At 47.4% G+C, this 23,004-nt stretch overlaps 1 protein-coding gene across 2 annotated transcripts in view; it reads right to left on the reverse strand.

Annotated features, from left to right (window-relative positions):
• The window catches only part of LOC132887250 (ankyrin repeat and fibronectin type-III domain-containing protein 1), a 280,949-nt gene extending 258,238 nt beyond the window's left edge, over positions 1-22,711 (reverse strand). For both annotated transcript variants that reach the window (XM_060922780.1, XM_060922779.1), the window contains exons 1-2: positions 22,563-22,711; positions 1,149-1,206 (exon numbers count right to left, since the gene is read on the reverse strand). In XM_060922780.1, coding sequence (XP_060778763.1) covers positions 1,149-1,165 — 17 coding nt within the window. In that variant the 5' untranslated portion in view covers positions 1,166-1,206; positions 22,563-22,711. The remainder of the gene's footprint in view (positions 1-1,148; positions 1,207-22,562) is intronic.
• Between the last annotated feature and the right edge of the window lie 293 nt (positions 22,712-23,004).

The raw sequence follows: 23,004 nt of genomic DNA on the forward strand, positions 1-23,004 counted from the left end.
GCAGAAAAAGAAAAGCAAAACTGAAAGTACAATAAAAAAGGAAAGGATACTGGAAAATTATTTGTAGAAAAAATAAAAAAGATTGAATATATATATTCAATTACAAATTTTAAAATATAATGCTGTGGAATGTCAGTGAAATGAGTTCGTTCCTGTTGTTGCTTACATTCTAGCAGCTATAAACACTCATTCCCTCATCAGAGTCTCTTTATTCTCTCTCTTAATGATGATAATAAGAAAAAAAACGCAGCTTGTCATGTTACTAAGAAACCACAAAGAAGTGTAAACTACTTTGTCCTGAAGATGACAGAAAACCTTCAGTTTCAGCTTCACCTCTGTTACACAGCACTGACACTGGAGACTCCTTCCAGAAACGTTAACCAGATAAACATATCTAAATAGCTGTTACTCTATAAATGGTAACATATTTATAAACAATGCATCACATAATGAATAATAATCAGTGCTTTATCACAGAGATGATGTGATCTGTATAAATCTCACTGTTTATTTCTAACTCTATGATTTTGTCAGTGTCACTCCTTAGCTCCGCCCACAAGGTTTCCTTCCAACAAGAAACCAATCTATCCTTTGTAATTATTTCTCTCTGTCTCTTTATCCCTGTCTGTGAGTCCAAACTTCAATTCAACTCCGTTTTAATTAATCACAAGTCTAAATCCGTTTCCCTGGATAAATAGAATATTGTATTAGATCTTTAAAAAGAGGGCGGCACGGTGGTGTAGTGGTTAGCGCTGTCGCCTCACAGCAAGGAGGTCCTGGGTTTGAGCCCCGGGGCCGGCGAGGGCCTTTCTGTGTGGAGTTTGCATGTTCTCCCCGTGTCCGCGTGGGTTTCCTCCGGGTGCTCCGGTTTCCCCCACAGTCCAAAGACATGCAGCTTAGGTTAACTGGTGACTCTAAATTGACCATAGGTGTGAATGGTTGTCTGTGTCTATGTTTCAGCCCTGTGATGACCTGGCGACTTGTCCAGGGTGAACCCCGCCTTTCGCCCGTAGTCAGCTGGGATAGGCTCCAGCTTGCCTGCGACCCTGTAGAAGGATAAAGCGGCTACAGATAATGAGATGAGATGAGATCTTTAAAAAGAGATTTGTGTTATTTATCAATGAAAGATAATGAGAAGCACAACATACTCTATGAGTTCATCCATTCCCTGTAGAGCTCTACTTCTGCTACATCACTCCAGCCATCCTGCAGAGAGAGAAAGAGAGATTGACACAGAACGAGCGAGGTAGACAGAGAGACAAAAACAAATTTATTATTATTATTATGGGGCGGCACAGTGGTATGGTGGTTATCACTGTCGCCTCACAGCAAGAAGGTCCTGGGTTCGAGCCCCGGGGCCGGCAGGGTCCTTTCCGTGCGGAGTTTGCATGTTCTCCCCGTGTCCGCATGGGTTTCCTCCGGGTGCTCCGGTTTCCCCCACGGTCCAAAGACATGCAGGTTAGGTTAACTGGTGACTCTAAATTGACCGTAGGTGTGAATGTGAGTGTGAATGGTTGTCTGTGTCTATGTGTCAGCCCTGTGATGACCTGGCGACTTGTCCAGGGTGTACCCCGCCTTTCACCCGTAGTCAGCTGGGATAGGCTCCAGCCTGCCTGCGACCCTGTAGAAAAGGATAAAGTGGCTAGAGATAATGGATGGATGGATGGATGGATGGATGGATATTATTATTACTGACAGGTCAACATATCAGAAGTGCTCTTGAACTTTTAATAAAAAAATAAAATCTGTTCTATCTTCAGAAAAATGTCCTGTATACTTCCTGTAATGCACTATCTACTTCCCCCTGATAAAATCTGGCAACTCTGACCCCAACACACACTCATTATCATCACACACATGCTTCATTTCTTTTTTCCTTCATTCTCTCTCTTCTATTCCTCCATCACGTTCAGGAACAAGAAAGTATATTTATTTTAGAAAACACACGTAGTTGATAAATAGTGAATTATATATCAGTGCCATGATTATTTATTTTCTCTCTCTCTGGCTTTGTGAATGTGTGTATCCTGGTAAAATACAATTTAAAGGAAGCAAGTGGGAGTGTCTTTGTCATTGTCTGTCTCTCTCTTTCACTCTTCTTTCCATTTCCTCTCTCACACATGTATAAACTTGACTTCCCTCTGGCTGCATTCTGCCACTCTGAAGTTTTTAAACGAGATTAAAACTGAATTAATGAGTAAAGTTACTGCCACACCTGGACAGGTGTTACTGAGAGACACAGAGAGATAAAGAAAGAGGTGTGCGTGTGCATGGCCCCAGGACAACAGCTGCTACAGGCGTCAGTACAGGTTGAGACAGACAGACACACACACACACACACACACAATAAATTTACATGATATTTTACTTTTCATGAATGATCTGAGCAGATGACTACCTTCACTCTCACACCATCCATTTGTTAAAGGTACAAAAAAGGAACAGCTGGAGGACCAAATTGCAACTCATTAGGTCAATTGGCAATAGGTCATTAACATGACTGGGTATAAAAAGAGCATCTTGGAGTGGCAGCGGCTCTCAGAAGTAAAGATGGGAAGAGGATCACCAATCCCCCTAATTCTGCACCGACAAATAGTGGAGCAATATCAGAAAGGAGTTCGACAGTGTAAAATTGCAAAGAGTTTGAACATATCATCATCTACAGTGCATAATATCATCAAAAGATTCAGAGAATCTGGAAGAATATCTGTGCGTAAGGGTCAAGGCCGGAAAACCATACTGGGTGCCCGTGATCTTCGGGCCCTTAGACGGCACTGCATCACATACAGGCATGCTTCTGTATTGGAAATCACAAAATGGGCTCAGGAATATTTCCAGAGAACATTATCTGTGAACACAATTCACCGTGCCATCCGCCGTTGCCAGCTAAAACTCTATAGTTCAAAGAAGAAGCCGTATCTAAACATGATCCAGAAGCGCAGACGTCTTCTCTGGGCCGAGGCTCATTTAAAATGGACTGTGGCAAAGTGGAAAACTGTTCTGTGATCAGACGAATCAAAATTTGAAGTTCTTTATGGAAATCAGGGACGCCGTGTCATTCGGACTAAAGAGGAGAAGGATGACCCGAGTTGTTATCAGCGCTCAGTTCAGAAGCCTGCATCTCTGATGGTATGGGGTTGCATTAGTGCGTGTGGCATGGGCAGCTTACACATCTGGAAAGACACCATCAATGCTGAAAGGTATATCCAGGTTCTAGAGCAACATATGCTCCCATCCAGACGACGTCTCTTTCAGGGAAGACCTTGCATTTTCCAACATAACAATGCCAAACCACATACTGCATCAATTACAGCATCATGGCTGCGTAGAAGAAGGGTCCGGGTACTGAACTGGCCAGCCTGCAGTCCAGATCTTTCACCCATAGAAAACATTTGGCGCATCATAAAACGGAAGATACGACAAAAAAGACCTAAGACAGTTGAGCAACTAGAATCCTACATTAGACAAGAATGAGTTAACATTCCTATCCCTAAACTTGAGCAACTTGTCTCCTCAGTCCCCAGACGTTTACAGACTGTTGTAAAGAGAAAAGGGGATGTCTCACAGTGGGAAACATGGCCTTGTCCCAACTTTTTTCTCTCTTCCCCCCCCCATCTTCTCTTCCCCCCCCCATCTTCTCTCTTCCCCCCCCCATCTGTCCCTCTGAGTTACATGTTGATCCTGGGATTGAGATGCTGGCCTCTTCTGCCCCTCGGACCTGCTTGATCCATCCTGGTGCCCTGTGTCTGGTCGGAGTTTTATCGCCCCACTCCTGTGAAGGACGGCCCCATGAGGACAGTTGAGGGTTATACCTGTTAAAACTGTTAATATTATAGTCAGGCTGTCTGTTGTTGCCCAAATGAGGATGGGTTCCCTTTTGAGTCTGGTTCCTCTCGAGGTTTCTTCCTCATGTCGTCTGAGGGAGTTTTTCCTTGCCACCGTCGCCACAGGCTTGCTCATTGGGGATAGATTAGGGATCAAATTAGCTCATGTTTTAAGTCGTTCAAATTCTGTAAAGCTGCTTTGCGACAATGTTTATTGTTAAAAGCGCTGTACAAATAAACTTGATTTGATTTGATTTTGACATGTGTTGTTGTCATGAAATTTAAAATCACCTAATTTTTCTCTTTAAATGATACATTTTCTCAGTTTAAACATTTGATATGTCATCTATGTTCTATTCTGAATAAAATATGGAATTTTGAAACTTCCACATCATTGCATTCCGTTTTTATTTACAATTTGTACTTTGTCTCAACTTTTTTGGAATCAGGGTTGTAAAACAGGGTGCCCACTCACACCTGACTGTCATCCCATTGTTTGAAAACACCTGACTCTCATTTCACCTTCAAATTAACTACTAATCATAGAGGTTCACATACTTTTACCATTCACAGACATGTAATATTGGATCATTTTCCTCAATAAATAAATGACCAAGTATAATATTTTTGTCTCATTTGTTTAACTGGGTTCTCTTTATCTACTTTTAGGACTTGTGTGAAAATCTGATGATGTTTCAGGTCATATTTATGCAGAAATATAGAAAATTCTAAAGGGTTCTCAAACTTTCAAGCACCACCGTAAAGATGGATCATATCTAGATATCAGTGAAATATATAAAGACTACCATGTTACCCGGCATTGCTCATGTAACCTACTTCAGCTCACACTATTAAGAGTAACCGCTGGAGTTTACAGATGCCTATACCACTATATGTTTACCTTTTGGACCAGCACATCAAAAGTTTAGGCCCGTTACTAGAGAAAGGGGTATCAGAAATTGCACCGAGTAGAAGAGCAAAAACGCACAGAACTCACAGGTAAGTTTTATATGTATTGTATTAATGCATAAACAAAAAAAAATAATAAAATTAGAATGTCCTTCAGTGCATGAAATGTCACAATAGCAATCCAGAAATGAAATACAGTGGGGCAAAAAAGTATTTAGTCAGCCACCAATTGTGCAAGTTCTCCCACTTAAAAAGATGAGAGAGGCCTGTAATTTTCATCATAGGTACACTTCAACTATGAGAGACAGAATGGGGGGAAAGAATCCAGGAAATCACACTGTAAGATTTTTAATGAATTAATTGGTAAATTCCTCAGTAAAATAAGTATTTGGTCACCTACAAACAAGCAAGATTTCTGGCTCTCACAGACCTGTAACAACTTCTTTAAGAGGCTCCTCTGTCCTCCACTCGTTACCTGTATTAATGGCACCTGTTTGAACTCGTTATCAGTATAAAAGACACCTGTCCACAGCCTCAAACAGTCACACTCCAAACTCCACTATGGCCAAGACCAAAGAGCTGTCAAAGGACACCAGAAACAAAATTGTAGACCTGCACCAGGCTGGGAAGACTGAATCTGCTATAGGTAAGCAGCTTGGTGTGAAGAAATCAACTGTGGGAGCAATTATTAGAAAATGGAAGACATACAAGACCACTGATAATCTCCCTCGATCTGGGGCTCCATGCAAGATCTCACCCCGTGGGGTCAAAATGATCACAAGAACGGTGAGCAAAAATCCCAGAACCACACGGGGGGACCTAGTGAATGACCTGCAGAGAGCTGGGACCAAAGTAACAAAGGCTACCATCAGTAACACACTACGCCGCCAGGGACTCAAATCCTGCAGTGCCAGACATGTCCCCCTGCTTAAGCCAGTACATGTCCAGGCCCGTCTGAAGTTTGCTAGAGAGCATTTGGATGATCCAGAAGAGGATTGGGAGAATGTCATATGGTCAGATGAAACCAAAATAGAACTTTTTGGTAAAAACTCAACTTGTCGTGTTTGGAGGAGAAAGAATGCTGAGTTGCATCCAAAGAACACCATACCTACTGTGAAGCATGGGGGTGGAAACATCATGCTTTGGGGCGGTTTTTCTGCAAAGGGACCAGGACGACTGATCCATGTAAAGGAAAGAATGAATGGGGCCATGTATCGTGAGATTTTGAGTGAAAACCTCCTTCCATCAGCAAGGGCATTGAAGATGAAACGTGGCTGGGTCTTTCAGCATGACAATGATCCCAAACACACCGCCCGGGCAACGAAGGAGTGGCTTCGTAAGAAGCATTTCAAGGTCCTGGAGTGGCCTAGCCAGTCTCCAGATCTCAACTGTTAGGGTTTTGCTGGGATTCGAACCTGGTTCGTTGGTGTGATGATCCAGCAACCCCCCACTAGGCCACCAGGGGAATGACTCAAATGCAGAGGCGTGAGGCGGAAGTAGAAAAAGTAACAAAAGGTTTATTTATACTATGTACACTATATACAATCCAGGGCAAAACAAAAAAAACAAAAACAAAGAGTATAATTCAGAAAGAAAAAGGCAAAAATGCAAAAGCTCAGAAGATCCACAAAACACAGTACAAAGGAAACTGGAGATAAACATAACAGCACAAAGACTCCGTGACAAGAGGACTGAACTCAGGGGTATAAATACACAAACTAATTAAGGACACAGGTGAAGATAATTAGGACTAACAGGCAATTAACAAAAAAAAAACACAAAACACAGGAACAGTGGCGGCCTCTAGAGGCCAAAATAAATATGACACGAAAAGGAAATAACAGCGGCCTCTAGAGGCCAAAACAGTCCAAGTCCTAACAGGACCCCCCCCTCTAGGAGCGTCTCCTGACGTTCCCAGGGCGATCCGGATGGGCCGAATGGAAGTCCCGACACAGTTCTTTATCTAGGACATCCCGAGCAGGAACCCAGCAGCGCTCCTCAGGACCATAGCCCTCCCAGTCCACCAGATATTGCAACCCGCCGCGGACCTGGCGGGAGTCAAGCAGGCGATGCACAGTGAACACAGTCTGCCCCTGGAAGATGCGGGGGGGTGGGGGGTTCCTAGGGGCAGGGGCATACGTAGACGTCAGTACAGGCCGCAACAGGGAAACATGGAAAGTGGGGTTGATCCTCAGAGTCCGGGGCAACTGGAGACGGTAGGAGACAGGGTTCACCCTGCGCACCACCTTGAAGGGGCCAATGTAGCGAGGAGCAAGCTTGCGGTTCTCCACCCGCAGCGGAAGGTCCTTAGTGGACAGCCAAACCCAGGGCGGAAAGTGTGTGCAGGTCTTCTGTGGCGGTTGGCCTGAGTCTGGTTGGTTCTGGAGGTCTGTATGAGGGTCTTCCTGACCTTGCTCCAGGTCTTGCGACACCGTCTCACATATTGGTTGACCGAGGGCACCCCCGCGTCCTCCTCCTGGTCCGGGAACAGAGGTGGCTGGAACCCGAATTGGCACTGGAATGGCGACAGCTTGGTGGCCGATGACTGCAGGGTGTTGTGGGCGTACTCTGCCCATGGCAGCCAGGTGCTCCACGATGTCGGGTTATCCATAGCCAGGCCTCGCAGGGTGGTTTCCAGGTCCTGGTTGAGCCTCTCCGTCTGACCATTGGACTGTGGGTGAAACCCAGAGGAGAGGCTGGCAGTGGCTCCGATGACCTTGCAGAACCCGTGCCACACTCGGGAGGAGAACTGGGGCCCTCGGTCTGAGACGATGTCCTGTGGAAGACCAAAGACTCGGAAGACATGATTAAATATAAGTTTCGCTGTTTCAAGAGCAGAGGGGAGTTTGCACAGAGGTATGAAGCGGCAGGCCTTGGAGAATCTGTCAACAATGACCAAAATGACCATGTTACCTTGTGACTCAGGGAGACCCGTGATGAAGTCGACTGCCACGTGGGACCAGGGACGCCGGGGAATGGTCAGAGGATGCAGGAGACCCTGGGGACGCTGTCGTGGGTTCTTGGTTCTGGTGCAAACCTCACAGGACAGGACAAATGACCTTACTTCCTGCTCCATGTTAGGCCACCAGAAGCGTCTTTTCAGGAAGTCCAGGGTCCTCCGAGCTCCCGGGTGGGCGGTGAGAGGGGAAGAGTGACCCCACTGGAGAACCTTGGCCCGGGCTTGATGTGGGACGTACAAGAGGCCCGGTGGCCCCGTCCCAGGACCGGGGTCCTGGCGTTGGGCTCGTCGAACAGCCTCCTCAATACCCCAGCGGACAGGGGCCACAATCCGGGACACCGGGATAATAGGCCCGACTTCATTCTCCCTGTTAGTGGCAGAGAACAGCCTGGACAGTGCGTCAGGTTTGGTGTTCTTGGAGCCGGGACGGTACGAGAGGGTGAAGTCAAACCGACTGAAAAACAGGGCCCACCTAGCCTGTCGAGGGTTCAGTCTCTTGGCTTGCTGGAGGTACTCCAGGTTCTTGTGGTCAGTCCAAACCAGGAATGGATGTTGCACTCCCTCCAGCCAGTGCCTCCACTCCTCAAGGGCCAGTTTGACCGCTAACAGTTCTCGATCCCCCACATCGTACCGGGACTCCGCAGGACTCAGGCGGTGGGAGAAGTAAGCGCAGGGGTGCAGCTTTCCTTCCGAACGTTGAGAGAGTACCGCGCCGACACCACTGTCCGAGGCGTCCACCTCCACGATGAATGGTTGGGAGGTGTCCGGGAGGACCAGAATGGGTGCCGTGCAGAAGCGGGCCTTGAGGTCTTTGAACGCCTTTTCTGCCTGAGGAGACCAGCCATAAGATCCACCTGTCCCTTTGGTGAGGTCTGACATGGGTGCTGCCACAGAACTGAAGTTCCTGATGAACTTGCGGTAGAAGTTAGCAAATCCTAAGAACCGCTGAACCTCCTTAACGGACTTGGGAGTAGGCCAGTCCCGGACGGCCAGGGTCTTGGCAGGGTCCATTTGGAGTTGGCCTGTCCGTACAATAAATCCCAGAAAGGAGACCTCGGGAACATGAAATTCGCATTTCTGGGCCTTGGCGAACAGATTGTTCTGTAGCAGCCTCTGGAGAACCTGGCGGACATGGTGGCGGTGCTCCTGCACGGTCTTGGAAAAGATAAGGATGTCATCGAGGTAGACAAAGACGTACAGGTTAATCATGTCCCTTAAGACGTCGTTGATTAGGGCCTGAAAAACAGCTGGTGCGTTGGTGAGTCCGAAGGGCATCACCTGGTATTCGTAGTGCCCAGACGGGGTGTTAAAGGCAGTCTTCCACTCGTCTCCCTGTCGGATACGGATGAGGTGGTATGCGTTCCGTAGGTCCAACTTGGTGAAGACGGTGGCGCCTTGGAGCAGGTCGAAAGCAGTGGACATCAGCGGAAGGGGATATCGGTTGCGCACAGTGATCTTGTTCAGGCCCCTGTAGTCAATACATGGTCGAAGCCCCCCATCCTTCTTGCCGACAAAGAAGAAGCCGGCACCAGCAGGTGAGGTGGAGGGTCGAATGAACCCAGAGACCAGAGCATCTTTGAGGTATTCCTCCATGGCCTTGCGTTCCGGCTGAGAGAGGGAAAACAGTCTGCCACGAGGAGGGGTAGTCCCAGGGAGCAAGTCGATGGCACAGTCGTAGGCCCGGTGCGGAGGAAGAACGGCGGCCCTGCTCTTGCTGAATACCTCCTTGAGATCCCAGTACTCTGTGGGAACTTGAGATAACTCGGTGAGATCAGGGGGCTCGGCAGGAGACACAGGAGAGCTAGAGAGCAGACAAGAGGCATGGCATGCAGGGCCCCATTCCACAACCTGGCTTGTTACCCAGTCTATGCGAGGGTTGTGGCGAGTAAGCCAAGGAAGGCCTAGAATAACTGGGAACTCAGGTGAAGGAATCAGGTGCAGGGATATTTCTTCCTTGTGACCTTGAGACTGGAGGAAGACTGGAGAAGTAACTTGAGTGACTCTTCCATCACCTAACGCTTGGCCATCGAGGGCAGACACAGACAGAGGGACTTCAAGAGGTGCAGTAGGTATATTGATGCTTTGGGCGAAGTGAATATCCATAAAGTTCCCAGCCGCCCCTGAGTCTATCAAAGCTTGACAAGAGTGGACAGACTCACCCCAGGAGATGGAGACCGGGATGTAGATTCCTTGGCCAGGGAGTCCGGGAGAGAGGGTAGGCCCCGTCACAACCCTCCCTCGGCTGGACGGGGCGGTCCTTTTCCCAAGAGTTCGGGACATGATGCTCGGAAGTGACCAGGCTTGCCACAGTAGATGCAGCACTTGTCCCTCCTTCTGCGCTCCCTCTCAGATGCGGAGAGGCGAGTACGACCCACTTGCATGGGTTCTGGACAGTCACTGAAGGAGGTAGACGGTCTCCAGGTAGAGGTAGGGAGGCTGGGGGGGGCTCAAGGCTTGGTGGCGTTCTCTCATCCTGTTGTCCAGACGAATAGCATGTGAGATGAGGGTTTCGAGGTCACTTGGGCATCCAATAGAGGCCAGACCGTCCTTGATGGGGTCAGACAGACCATGGTGGAAGGCTGACACCAGGGCAGTCTCGTTCCATCCACTTACTGCTGCGAGTGTTCGGAACGAGATGGCGTAATCTGCGACGCTTCCTCCTTGCCGGATGGACATGAGCTTTCGGGCTGCGTCGGTACTGATGTCTGCCTGATCGAAGACCCGAAGCATCTCTTCAGAAAACAGCTGGAAATCAAAGCACTCAGGTCCCTGTCTTTGCCAGATAGCAGTAGCCCAGGCTCGCGCCTTACCAGCTAATAAGGTGATCACAAAGGCAATCTTGCGGCGATCCGTAGTGTAGGTGGTAGGCTGAAGCTCAAAGGTGAGTTGACACTGGGTAAGGAACTCTCGGCACTCACTGTGCTTGCCGTCATACCTCTGTGGTGCAGGAAGGCTGGGTTCGCGAGGTGAAGAAGGCAGCATGGCAGGAGGCACTGGAGCAGGAGTGGGAGCTGGATCAGGAGCTGGATCAGGAGCAGGAGATGCAGGCAGAGATGTCAGCTGTGCCAGGGTTTTCCCAATTTGCTGAAGCAGTTCCTCATGGCGAGCAAGGGCCTCACGTTGACTGGTGAGCGTACGTCCATGAGCATCCATGGTCGCTCCGAAGCGTGTCAAAGCTGCCATAATTCCCTGAAGGTTGGCCGGGTAGACAGTTGAAGCAGCCTCTGCTGAGTCGGTCATGACGGAGTCTTTCTGTTAGGGTTTTGCTGGGATTCGAACCTGGTTCGTTGGTGTGATGATCCAGCAACCCCCCACTAGGCCACCAGGGGAATGACTCAAATGCAGAGGCGTGAGGCGGAAGTAGAAAAAGTAACAAAAGGTTTATTTATACTATGTACACTATATACAATCCAGGGCAAAACAAAAAAAACAAAAACAAAGAGTATAATTCAGAAAGAAAAAGGCAAAAATGCAAAAGCTCAGAAGATCCACAAAACACAGTACAAAGGAAACTGGAGATAAACATAACAGCACAAAGACTCCGTGACAAGAGGACTGAACTCAGGGGTATAAATACACAAACTAATTAAGGACACAGGTGAAGATAATTAGGACTAACAGGCAATTAACAAAAAAAAACACAAAACACAAGAACAGTGGCGGCCTCTAGAGGCCAAAATAAATATGACACGAAAAGGAAATAACAGCGGCCTCTAGAGGCCAAAACAGTCCAAGTCCTAACATCAACCCCATAGAAAATCTTTGGAGGGAGTTGAAAGTCCGTGTTGCCCAGAGACAGTCCCAAAACATCACTGCTCTAGAGATCTGCATGGAGGAATGGGCCAAAATACCAGCAACAGTGTGTGAAAACCTTGTGAAGACTTACAGAAAACGTTTGACCTCTGTCATTGCCAACAAAGGGTATATAACAAAGTATTGAGATGAACTTTTTTTATTGACCAAATACTTATTTTCCACCATAATTTGCAAATACATTCTTTAAAAATCAGACAATGTGATTTTCTGGATTTCTTTTCTCATTTTGTCTCTCATAGTTGAAGTGTACCTATGATGAAAATTACAGGCCTCTCTCATCTTTTTAAGTGGGAGAACTTGCACAATTGGTGACTGACTAAATACTTTTTTGCCCCACTGTATATAGATCAACCGGGTGGATAACAAAATCACAGTTCTTATCTCCAATGAGGGTGGCTCGCCACAACTGCTGGAAGCTACCTCCACCTCTACAGTACGGAAGTGATCATAGCAGAAGAGTCCATGTGCCGCTCCCGGGTTTCACAGAAGAAGGAAAACCATTAAAAAAAAGAGACACAAAAAAAAAAAAAACGGCCTGTGTAGGCCAAACCAAGGTTACAATAATGTTATTGATAACAACTACATATACATGCATATCCGTATGACTTACAATCACTACATCAATTAAAATATGGCTAAATATCAACTTTGTCGGGTAGCACGGTGGTGTAGTGGTTAGCGCTGTCGCCTCACAGCAAGAAGGTCCAGGTTTGAGCCCCGTGGCCGGCGAGGGCCTTTCTGTGTGGAGTTTGCATGTTCTCCCCGTGTCCGCGTGGGTTTCCTCCGGGTGCTCCGGTTTCCCCCACAGTCCAAAGACATGCAGGTTAGGTTAACTGGTGACTCTAAATTGAGCGTAGGTGTGAATGTGAGTGTGAATGGTTGTCTGTGTCTATGTGTCAGCCCTGTGATGACCTGGCGACTTGTCCAGGGTGAACCCCGCCTTTCACCCGTAGTCAGCTGGGATAGGATCCAGCTTGCCTGCGACCCTGTAGGACAGGATAAAGCGGCTAGAGATAATGAGATGAGATCAACTTTGTCTCATGTCTTTCTTCATCTCCACTCACTCAGAACCATATGAGGTGAGAGCCATGTAACAATATAAATGAGCTATATATTTTCTTAGCATGAACATTTCTCCTTTAATACAACATATGAAATTAACAACTTGTTCATCCGTACTAACTTAACTGGCATTTACACATTCAAAACGTCATTTATGAGCTAATATCAATGGTCACTTACCCGAGATCAAAATCCTGTACACACACACAGTGGCACTACGATCACAGCTCACGCCAATCCAGCTTCCAACCGCTTCCAAAACACAGGGGACATGGGAGTTCAGCAACGTGCAATTTTGTAAATGGAACTTTCCATCGTTCGTATGCTAACAGTTTAAACTCGCAGCATAGCCAGCAATTTACTTACATTTCTTCTAGTGTCCGTCGCAAAAAACACAAAATCCTCACTCAGCCAACGGGCAAAACAATTTTTATGCTGTTGACTCTTACAATGACAGCAAGAGGAAGGTAAAATGTCGAAGTTTCAAGTGCTCGGTTCGCAGAATCTGCCACGAATTTCGGCAAGCAGCCGCCTTGTTCTCGGTCCAGCCAAAAAAAGAGAAAAACTAACAGCGTAAAGTCACCGGCGGCTTCTGATTGGCTCAACTTGTGCATGTGGACTCCGCATGTCACCCATGTCTTTATCACATTAAAGAAGAGCACATTTGTCACTTTTGAGAGAAAATGAAATGCATATGAATAAACCTGTGTGTGTTTATTTCTTTTTGGATTTATAGCTATATTTGATATATTTTTATCATAAATCCTATTTATCCATGTGTCATGAACTGTATTTATTTATTTATTTTGCAAATAATCTATGGTCAACTAAACTAATGACTAGGATGCAGTGACCAGGGCTACACTTGGGTTTTGCAAAATTCTGTGTTGCCCCCAGACTTCCATATCAAATTTGTTGAAGATCCGTTGAGAAATGGTGATGTTAACCCAAGACAAACAAAAATCCAAACATCCACCACCCAGGGGCCCACTGGGGCCCAAATATGGAATTTCTAAGTTCTGCCAAATTGTGGTTATCTCCTGTACCTACGTGGCAAGTTTAGTGAAGATCTGTCGAGAGTTTGTGTTGATAAATGTAATGTGAAAGGCATTGAGGGAGGGGGTGAGTAGATGTTGAGGGACCTCCCTGGGGGCCATACATGAATTTTGTTTATATCTGCAAAATTCTGGGACATCCCCCGACCTACTTGCCAAATTTGGTGAAAATATGTCGAGAAATGCAGAGCCTAATCTAGGAATTTGAAAATAGGGGACAGATCCCTCACTAGTTGTAGAAACAGGGGACAGAAAATATTAACATGGGTAAAAATATCCCTCATTTGTTCCAGTTAGTGGGGACAGAAAAATAAGTAATACATTGGTAGATATTTTCAAGAGTACATCTATAAACAGAGAAGTTTTATTAATAAAACTAAATACATGTAACAAACATTCATATCAGATGTTAATCTATATACTATCATAACTATGGCACTATACATATCCTTTAATACAGTGATATGAAAACCATATCAGCAAACACTTATCCACAGTTTATAGTATTGCACAAACATTATGATCAGATCTGAACTTTAAAAATGTAAAAGATTTTAGATCAAAAACTACATGAAGAATTATATACTGCAAAACCTTACAAATATGACTAGTTTTCTGTTATATGACTGGGTTACTGTTTTACTATAAATCATGTGACTAGCCTATTTTTACCAATTTGACCACCAGTAGTATAATGTTGCATTTCAAATATGACTAGGTTAATATTACATCATTTGATATAGTTAAGTCTAAAATCCATGTAGTCTTGCCACTATTAATTAATAAGATGAAAAATCTGGCTTTCTTAATAAAATAAAATCACTATCAAATATTTAAAAATGCTATCATATTTGTTTTGTTCAGACCACCTTTCATGAAAGTGAAAAACATTAAAGAATCTACCTATGTTTAAACTAGATTTTGACACAAATGACTGGAGATAATCTCAAAATTCAGACTTCCTAAAAAGTATATAATCTCTATCATTTACAATCTTACAGTACCTACACTTACACAAGAACAGATTAAATATATTTCATTATATTTTTAAATAAAACTTACATAATACCAAACATTATCAAACTAATTGTATATTGGCATTAGGAAAATATCAAATTCAAACTACAAAAAACATTATCAGTGAGAATCAAATGACTTAGTATGTCTTCACACTGTCATATAATTACTCTAAGATCATATTTGTACACAAACTTATTGTTATGTTTGGATGAGACAGAACGATATGTCATGTGCTTTTGGGTATTTTTAAAACACTTCACACGATTGGCTGAGATACACTGTCTTCCGGTTCAGCGACCAATGATATAATAGTTCACAAAACTGTTTTACCCGCTAAATAAACCATTCGGAATACTTTGGTCCTTTCCGATTGGTGTGTAAACAACACTATATTTACCGCAGTGCTTGCTAGCTGGTGCTGACAAATTGATACGCACAAGATTCAGTAAAACGCGACTACACGCTCTCTACTTATAAATGCGTGACAAAATGAATAGATACGCAATATCACTCTCGTGCCCAAAAAGTGGATGTGCGACAGACAGATAAAAAACGCGTATTATCGCGTATTACGCACCCTAGATTAGGCTCTGAAATGGCAACATTAGCTCAAGACAAACAAACAAACTTTGCTGCTTATTATACAGATGGATCATATATTAGTAATATTAGTGAAATATGTAAAGATGGATCACATCTAGATATCGGTGAATTATGAATAAAGTAATCGCCTCTAGACATCAGTGAAATATGAAAAGATATTCATGGCACATGTTCTGTAATACTGGCATAAAGAAGACACCTCGATATTCTGGCTTTAGTGATTTACACTGAACTAAATAAAGCTGGTATTGATATTTCGAGCCAGCATTCCACAACCAGAGGCTATGACATGTCACAACGGAGCGTCAGCGTCTAGCATGACGTATCTACGCATCAGAAATATATGAATACCTCAATCATGCCAGCGCTGCTTTTAAAACAATGGCGGTGAACTGAGTGTTGAGGTGATTTTGTTATCTGTCATATTTATACCCCTCTTCAAACACAAGCAGAGAAACTGAGCATCATATGATCATGTGATCACTTCTGTTCCATCATTCACCTTTAAGGGAAACAACAGCTTTGATATATATAACATGATTATATCCTTCAGCCGAGCGGCTTTTCAGGGGAAAACAAGTATGCTATAGAAAACTGAGAGAGAGAGAGAGAGAGAGAGAGAGAGAGAGAGAGAGAGAGAGAGGTAATGAGGAAGAGAGGAGTGGATGGAGAGACTTATGTGAGCAACGTTTGTTGATCAGATTTTTATTAATTTTAATATTTCTCATTATCTTACTGATATTTATTTATTTCTATGTTTTGATTGGTGAAGCCCTGAGTACTTTTATCATGTTTTAGTATATTTATTGTCTGGTGTGATGTTATGGTTGTTCTGTAATCAACTGCCAAGTTGGAGGTGTCTCATTTTGCTGCAAAACAAATCTACCTACAGGTACAAATAAAGTAACCTGACCTGACCTGCCACACCCCTGTCCCGCCGTGCCACCTGTACCTTTTACACAAATGCCGATTCTGGCTCTGTTAGTACCAGTCGCTCAGCTCAGAGGAGGAACAACACACACACCGTTCCAACATTCAGACGCTTTATACAGAACACGAGGAGGAGGAGGAAACGTGTACAATTCCCACCTTGGCTGGCTGTTTTGCCCCAGGTGGAGGGGGAGGAACACCCCATGCTGCAGCTCCGATGCTCATATTCATAAGTTACTCATAAGCTCATAAATTATACAGTTAATAACCTCAGTCTGATCAAATAAATCTAAAACTCTAACGATGCTCATAGACAAGTTCCTTTAAACACACTCGACTAGATAGGACACTGTCATAGAAGTGAGTTATTTATAAATCACGCTATCTGTTATCACCCAGATGAGAATGGGTTCCCTTTTGAGTCTGGTCCCTCTCAAGGTTTCTTCCTTATGTCCTCTCAGGGAGTTTTTCCTCACCACCGTCGCCTGTCAGTAGGTGGGATATATTTGGCGGCAAGTGAGCAGTCAGTTCTCAAATTTGATGTGTTGGAAGCAGGAAAAATGGGCAAACGTAAAGATCTGAGAAACGCTGACAAGAATGAGGGTTAATTTGTGATGGTGAGATGGCTGGATCAGAGCATCTCCAAAACAGCAGGTCGTGCGGGGTGTTCCTGGTATGCGGTGGTTAGTACCTACCAAAAGTGGTCCAACGAAAGACAACCGGTGAACTGGAGACAGGGTTGTGGGTGTCAAAAGCTCATTGAGTCACATGGGGAGCGAGGCCATATGGTCCAACCCCACAGAAGAGCTACTGGAGCACACGGAAAAAGGGATTGTATCTGAACAAGATATCTAGAAAACCCCACTGTGGCAGCGGGGGCGTGGTCAAGCATCGGTCTGTGACCGGAGGGTGGAGTCGGGGAAGGTAAGTGGCAGAATCACTGCACCTGATGTTGGTTAATCTGTGTTTCTGTGTCTTCCCCAGTGACCGCACCCTATATGAGGAGAGAGAGAGCAGAGGAGGGGGTCTCTCTCCCCGAACCAGACGACGTGTGTGTGTGTGTGTGTGTGTGTGTGTGTGCCTGGAAGAGAGTAAATATTGCGTCTGAAAGAGCAATAAAAGAGTTTGTAGAACTTAATTCTGGCCTGCCGTCTTTCTGTGCTCTGCCCACACGAACTGTTACAGTGGTGCTGAAACCCGGGAATCGAGCACAGGACAAAGAACAGCCCCATGGAGTCCTCACCCTTCGCGGACCTGGTCCACGCCCTCACCACGGCCCCGTAGAGCCAGCACCAGGCGCTAGTCACCCTCCAAAAGGAGCAGGAGCACCGGTTCGAGGCCCTGGTGCTGGCGCAGCAAGAAGACTGACAAGCATTCCGGCACCTCCTCGCGTCGGCGGGGTCCACCACCTCCACCGCCGCGGGCCCTTCTCCCCTCACCCTGACTAAGATGGGCCCGCATGACGACCCAGAGGCCTTCATCACGCTTGTCGAGCAGGCAGCAGAGGCCTCGGACTGGCCGGTGGAACAGCGCGCGGCACGCCTCCTCCCCCGCTAATGGACGAGGCACAGCTGGCCGCGCTACAGCTCCCCACCGACCGCCGGCTGGTCTATGCGGACCTTCGCCAGGCCGTCCTCCAGCGGGTGGGGCGCACCCCTGAACAACAGCGTCAGCGCTTCCGCGCTCTGCGTCTGGAGGAAGTCGGCCGGCCGTTCGCGTTTGGCCAGCAGCTCCGGGACGCCTGCCGGTGGTGGCTGAGGGCCGACAACCGCGACACCGAGGGAATCCTCGACCTGGTGGCGCTGGAACAGTTCATCGCCCAACTTCCAGAAGGAGCAGCAGAGTGGGTCCAGTGCCATCGCCCAGCGTCGCTGGATCAGGCCATTGAGCTGGTGGGGAACCAGATGGCGGCTGTTCCAATGGCAGGACAGCGTGTCTCCTCTTCTCCCCTCTCTTCTCTCTCTTTCCCCCCTTCTGTTTCTCGTCCTCACCCCATTCCCCCACCGTGGAGGCGGGGGCCAGCTCCACCCCAGCCGGCCCATCGCACCCGCGGTGCCCTGCCGTTTCCTGCTTCCATGTCTGTGTCTCCCCCCCCCTCAGGTGAGTGAGCCCCAGAGCGCCGGTGCAGAGAGGAAGCCCGGGCCGGTTTGCTGGCTCTGCGGGGAGCCAGGCCACCTCCAACAGCAGTGCTCGGTAATGGAGGTGGGCGCGGTGGATCGGATCCCCGACGCGCCAGGAGCCGCCCTCGATCGGGCTGGAGCGTATCGCATACCGGTGAGTATCCAAGGGGATACATATCAGGCTTTGGTGGACTCTGGCTGTAATCAGACCTCAATTCACCAAAGCCTGGTGCAAGACGAGGCATTGGGGGGAGCACAATTGGTGAAGGTGTTGTGTGTGCACGGGGATGTTTACAGCTACCCTTTAGTGTCAGTCCACATTTTTTTTCAGAGGGGAAAAATTTAGAGTAAAGGCGGCGGTTAATCCTCGCCTCACCCACTCGATAATTTTGGGGACTGATTGGCCGGGATTTGGGGAGTTAATGAGCCATCTAGTGAAGAGTGGGTCCTGCTGTAGTTTAGCAGGGGGAGGTCCCGGTGTCGCTTTGGCAGGAGCAGCTGTCACAGAGCCGTCTACGTCATCTCCGCGTCAGAGTGAGGAGCAGCAGGCTCCTCCTCCCTCTCTCGCGGAATCCCTGGCAGATTTCCCATTAGAGCAATCGCGAGATGAGTCTCTGCGGCATGCGTTTGACCAAGTGAGAGTAATCAATGGTCAAACGCTCCAGCCAAACGCCACCCCGTCCTTCCCCTATTTTTCTGTTATGAAGGATAGGTTATACCGAGTGACGCAGGACACTCAGACTAAAGAGCAAGTCACGCAGCTTTTGATTCCAAAGAGCCGCCGGGAATTGGTATTCCAGGCGGCTCACTTTAATCCCATGGCTGGACACTTAGGGCAGGATAAGACACTAGCCCGAATAATGGCCCGGTTCTATTGGCCAGGGATTCGCGGCAATGTCCGTAGGTGGTGTACGGCGTGCCGCGAATGCCAGTTAGTAAATCCAGCAGCCATTCCAAAAGCGCCTTTGCGCCCTCTCCCATTAATCGAGACCCCGTTCGAAAGAATTGGGATGGATCTCGTCGGGCCATTAGATCGGTCAACACGAGGGTACCGCTTTATTTTAGTTCTGGTGGACTATGCAACGTGATACCTGGAAGCAGTGCCTCTTCGCAATATCTCAGCACGCAGTATTGCGGAAGCGCTCTTCCGCATCATCTCCCGAGTTGGAATCCCGAAAGAGATTCTGACTGACCAAGGCACCTCGTTTATATCACGCACACTGAACGAACTGTATGGGTTATTGGGTATTAAACCGATCCGCACCAGCGTTTATCACCCACAAACGGACGGTTTAGTTGAACGGTTCAATCGCACCCTCAAGAATATAATTAAAAAATTCGTAAGTGAGGACGCACGTAATTGGGATAAATGGCTCGAATCCTTGTTATTTGCAGTGCGAGAGGTCCCCCAAGCCTCCACGGGGTTCTCCGCGTTCGAATTGTTATATGGGCGTAAGCCACGCAGCATTCTAGATGTGCTGCGAGAAAATTGGGAGAAGGGACCTTCACCCAGTAAAAATCAAATTCAATACGTTATGGACCTGCGCGTAAAACTCCACACATTCACACACCTAACCCAGGAGAATTTGCGGCAGGCCCAAGAACGGCAAACCCGCCTGATTGATGAGTTGCTCGATCGACTAGGCACGGCTCGCTTTTACTCGACACTGGATTTGACAAAGGGTTATTGGCAGATCCCCTTGACTCCATTATCCCGAGAAAAAACGGCCTTTTCCACACCGTTCGGCTTACACCAGTTTGTCACACTTCCTTTTGGGCTGTTTGGGGTGCCCACTACGTTCCAGCAGCTTATGGATAGGGTTCTCCACCCCCATGCCACCTACGCGGCCACATACCTCGACGACATTATTATTTATAGTAATGACTGGCAGCGGCATTTACAACACCTGAGGGCCGTCCTTAGGTCGCTGAGGCGAGCAGGTCTCACAGCCAACCCGAAGAAGTGTGCGATTGAGCGGGTGGAAGTATGGTATCTGGGCTTCCACTTGGGCAATGGGCAGGTGTGTCCCCAAATCAATAAGACAGCAGTGATTGCAGCCTGCCCGAGGCCCAAGACCAAAAAGGGGGTGAGACAGTTCCTGGGGCTGGCTGGCTACTATCGTAGGTTTATACCTAATTATTCGGACATCACCAGCCCGCTGACTGATCTGACTAAAAAGGGGGCACCAGATCCAGTCCAGTGGACGGAGCAATGCCAGCGGGCTTTCTCTGAGGTGAAGGCTGCACTGTGTGGGGGGCCACTGTTACACTCCCCTGACTTTTCTCTCCCCTTTACATTGCAGACGGACGCATCGGACAGAGGGCCGGGGGCCGTTCTGTCCCAGGAGGTGGAGGGGGAGGACCGCCCCGTCCTGTACATAAGCAGGAAGCTGTCAGTGCGTGAGGGGCGCTACAGCACCATCGAAAAGGAGTGCCTGGCGATCAAGTGGGTGGTCCTCGCCCTCCGCTACTACCTCCTGGGGCGCGCTTTCACCCTCTGTTTGGACCACGCGCCCCTCCAGTGGCTCCACCGCATAAAGGATGCCAACGCGCAGCTCACCCATTGGTATCTGGCACTCCAGCCCTTTAATTTCAACGTGGTCCACAGGCCGGGGGCGCAGATGGTCGTGGCGGACTTCCTCTCCTGTCGGGGGGGGGGGGGGGGGTCGGCTGCAGGCCGGACAGCTGCCCGGCCTGAGTCGGGCAGTGGGGGTATGTGGCAGCGGGGGCGTGGTCAAGCGTCGGTCTGTGACCGGAGGGTGGAATTGGGGAAGGTAAGTGGCAGAATCATTGCACCTGATGTTGGTTAATCTATGTTTGTGTGTCTTCCCCAGTGACCGCGCCCTATATGAGGAGAGAGAGAGCAGAGGAGGGGGTCTCTCTCCCCGAACCAGACGACGTGTGTGTGTGCCTGGAAGAGAGTAAATATTGCGTCTGAAAAGAGCAATAAAAGAGTTTGTGGAACTTAATTCTGGCCTGCCATCTTTCTGTGCTCCACCCACACGAACTGTTACACCCACATCTTCATCCGCATATCAGCGTTTTGTTCGTCAAAGGTCTCAGACTACTTTTTTCATCTTACAATCACAGCATTCTCCTTTGAGCTCATACACACGTGTGACATCATCTCTTTTCCTGATGACAAGGGAAATCCGTCCTTATGCGCGCGCACACACAGACACACAGTCCATAGGTCACTTTCTGTCCTCCATCTATTGTGTCGTATGTCATAAACTTTAACGTGTGTGTGAAAGTGTGTGTGTGAAAGTGTGTGTGAGTGTGTGTGTGTGTGTGAGTGTGTGTGTGTGTGTGTGTGTGTGTAAAACCATCCTTTTCCTGCTATCGCTCCATACAGGACACACCTTACATTCTGACTTCCTCACACACACACACAAAGATCCACTCACAGGACATTTCAGTCAGCAGTGTTAAAATTGTACTTCCGGTTCCTCAGATAATTCCTCATTCTGGTTTTACATTTACAAATAAGGCACAAAACGTTCTATAATCAATATAAACGTAGTTTTAAAATAGATTTTATCATAAACCTGAGTTACAGACTGATTTCGGTGATAAATGTAGACTTGGACTCACTGTGTGTGTGTGGGGGGGGGGGGGGGGGGTGCTGGGTTTCTCTCACGGTTAGCATGTAGCATGTTGCTAACTCCGGCAAGTTTAGAGTAACCAAGGCGTCACGCGCTCGGCATTCGCGCCACTGTTTCCGTGGCAACGACGAACGCGCCCGCGCGAAGCCCTGCTGAGGAACAATATGGCGGGATGTGGAAATCACCTCCCCTTCCCTACAGAGGCGGCCTACTCAGCGGGGACAGCACGCGCGTGCACCCTCAGTAGTGCACGAAAATAGATAATAGCGAGTCATTTGAGACACGAAACAGAAAAACATGGAAACGACAACAAATAAAGCGTGAGCATTCCAAACCCGACTGAGGGGAGCAGGGAGGGAAATCAGTGTGTTTATAAAGCTGTTAGAGGAGAATCCAACATTCCCAAGGAGTTTTATAGCTCGACCAGGACAAGTTACAAACTTTACTCATTTTATATCACTAATATACATCAACGGTTAACACACACACATACACACACACAGACACTTTCACACACACACACACTCACTCACATACACACACACAGTCACACACACTTTCACACACACACAGTCTCACACACACACTCACACAGACACTTTCACACACACTCACACACACTTACTCACTCAGATACTCACACACACTCGGGTACATACCTCCAGGACAAAAGAATCTCCGCAATTCTGTCAGGATTAAACATTCCTCAAACACAAGCAGCTCTGATTCCCTCTCTCTCTCTCTCTCTCTCTCTCTGACTCCCCACCTCTCTCTCTATCTCTCCCTCTCTGATTCCCTCTCTGATTCCCTCTCTCTATCTCTCCCTCTCTGATTCCCTCTCTGATTCCCTCTCTGATTCTCTCTCTCTGATTCCTTCTCTCTCCCTCTCTGATTCCTTCTCTCTCCCTCTCTGATTCCCTCTCTCTCCCTCTCTGATTCCCTCTCTCTCTCTCTCTCTCTGATTCCCTCTCTCTCTCTCTCTGATTCCCTCTCTCTCTCTCTCTGATTCCCTCTCTCTCCCTCTCTGATTCCCTCTCTCTCTCTGATTCCCCCTCTCTCTCTCTCTCTCTCTCTCTCTGATTCCCCTCTCTCTCTCTCTGA

Source organism: Neoarius graeffei, chromosome 5, assembly GCF_027579695.1.
Source record: "Neoarius graeffei isolate fNeoGra1 chromosome 5, fNeoGra1.pri, whole genome shotgun sequence".
NCBI lineage: Eukaryota > Metazoa > Chordata > Actinopteri > Siluriformes > Ariidae > Neoarius > Neoarius graeffei.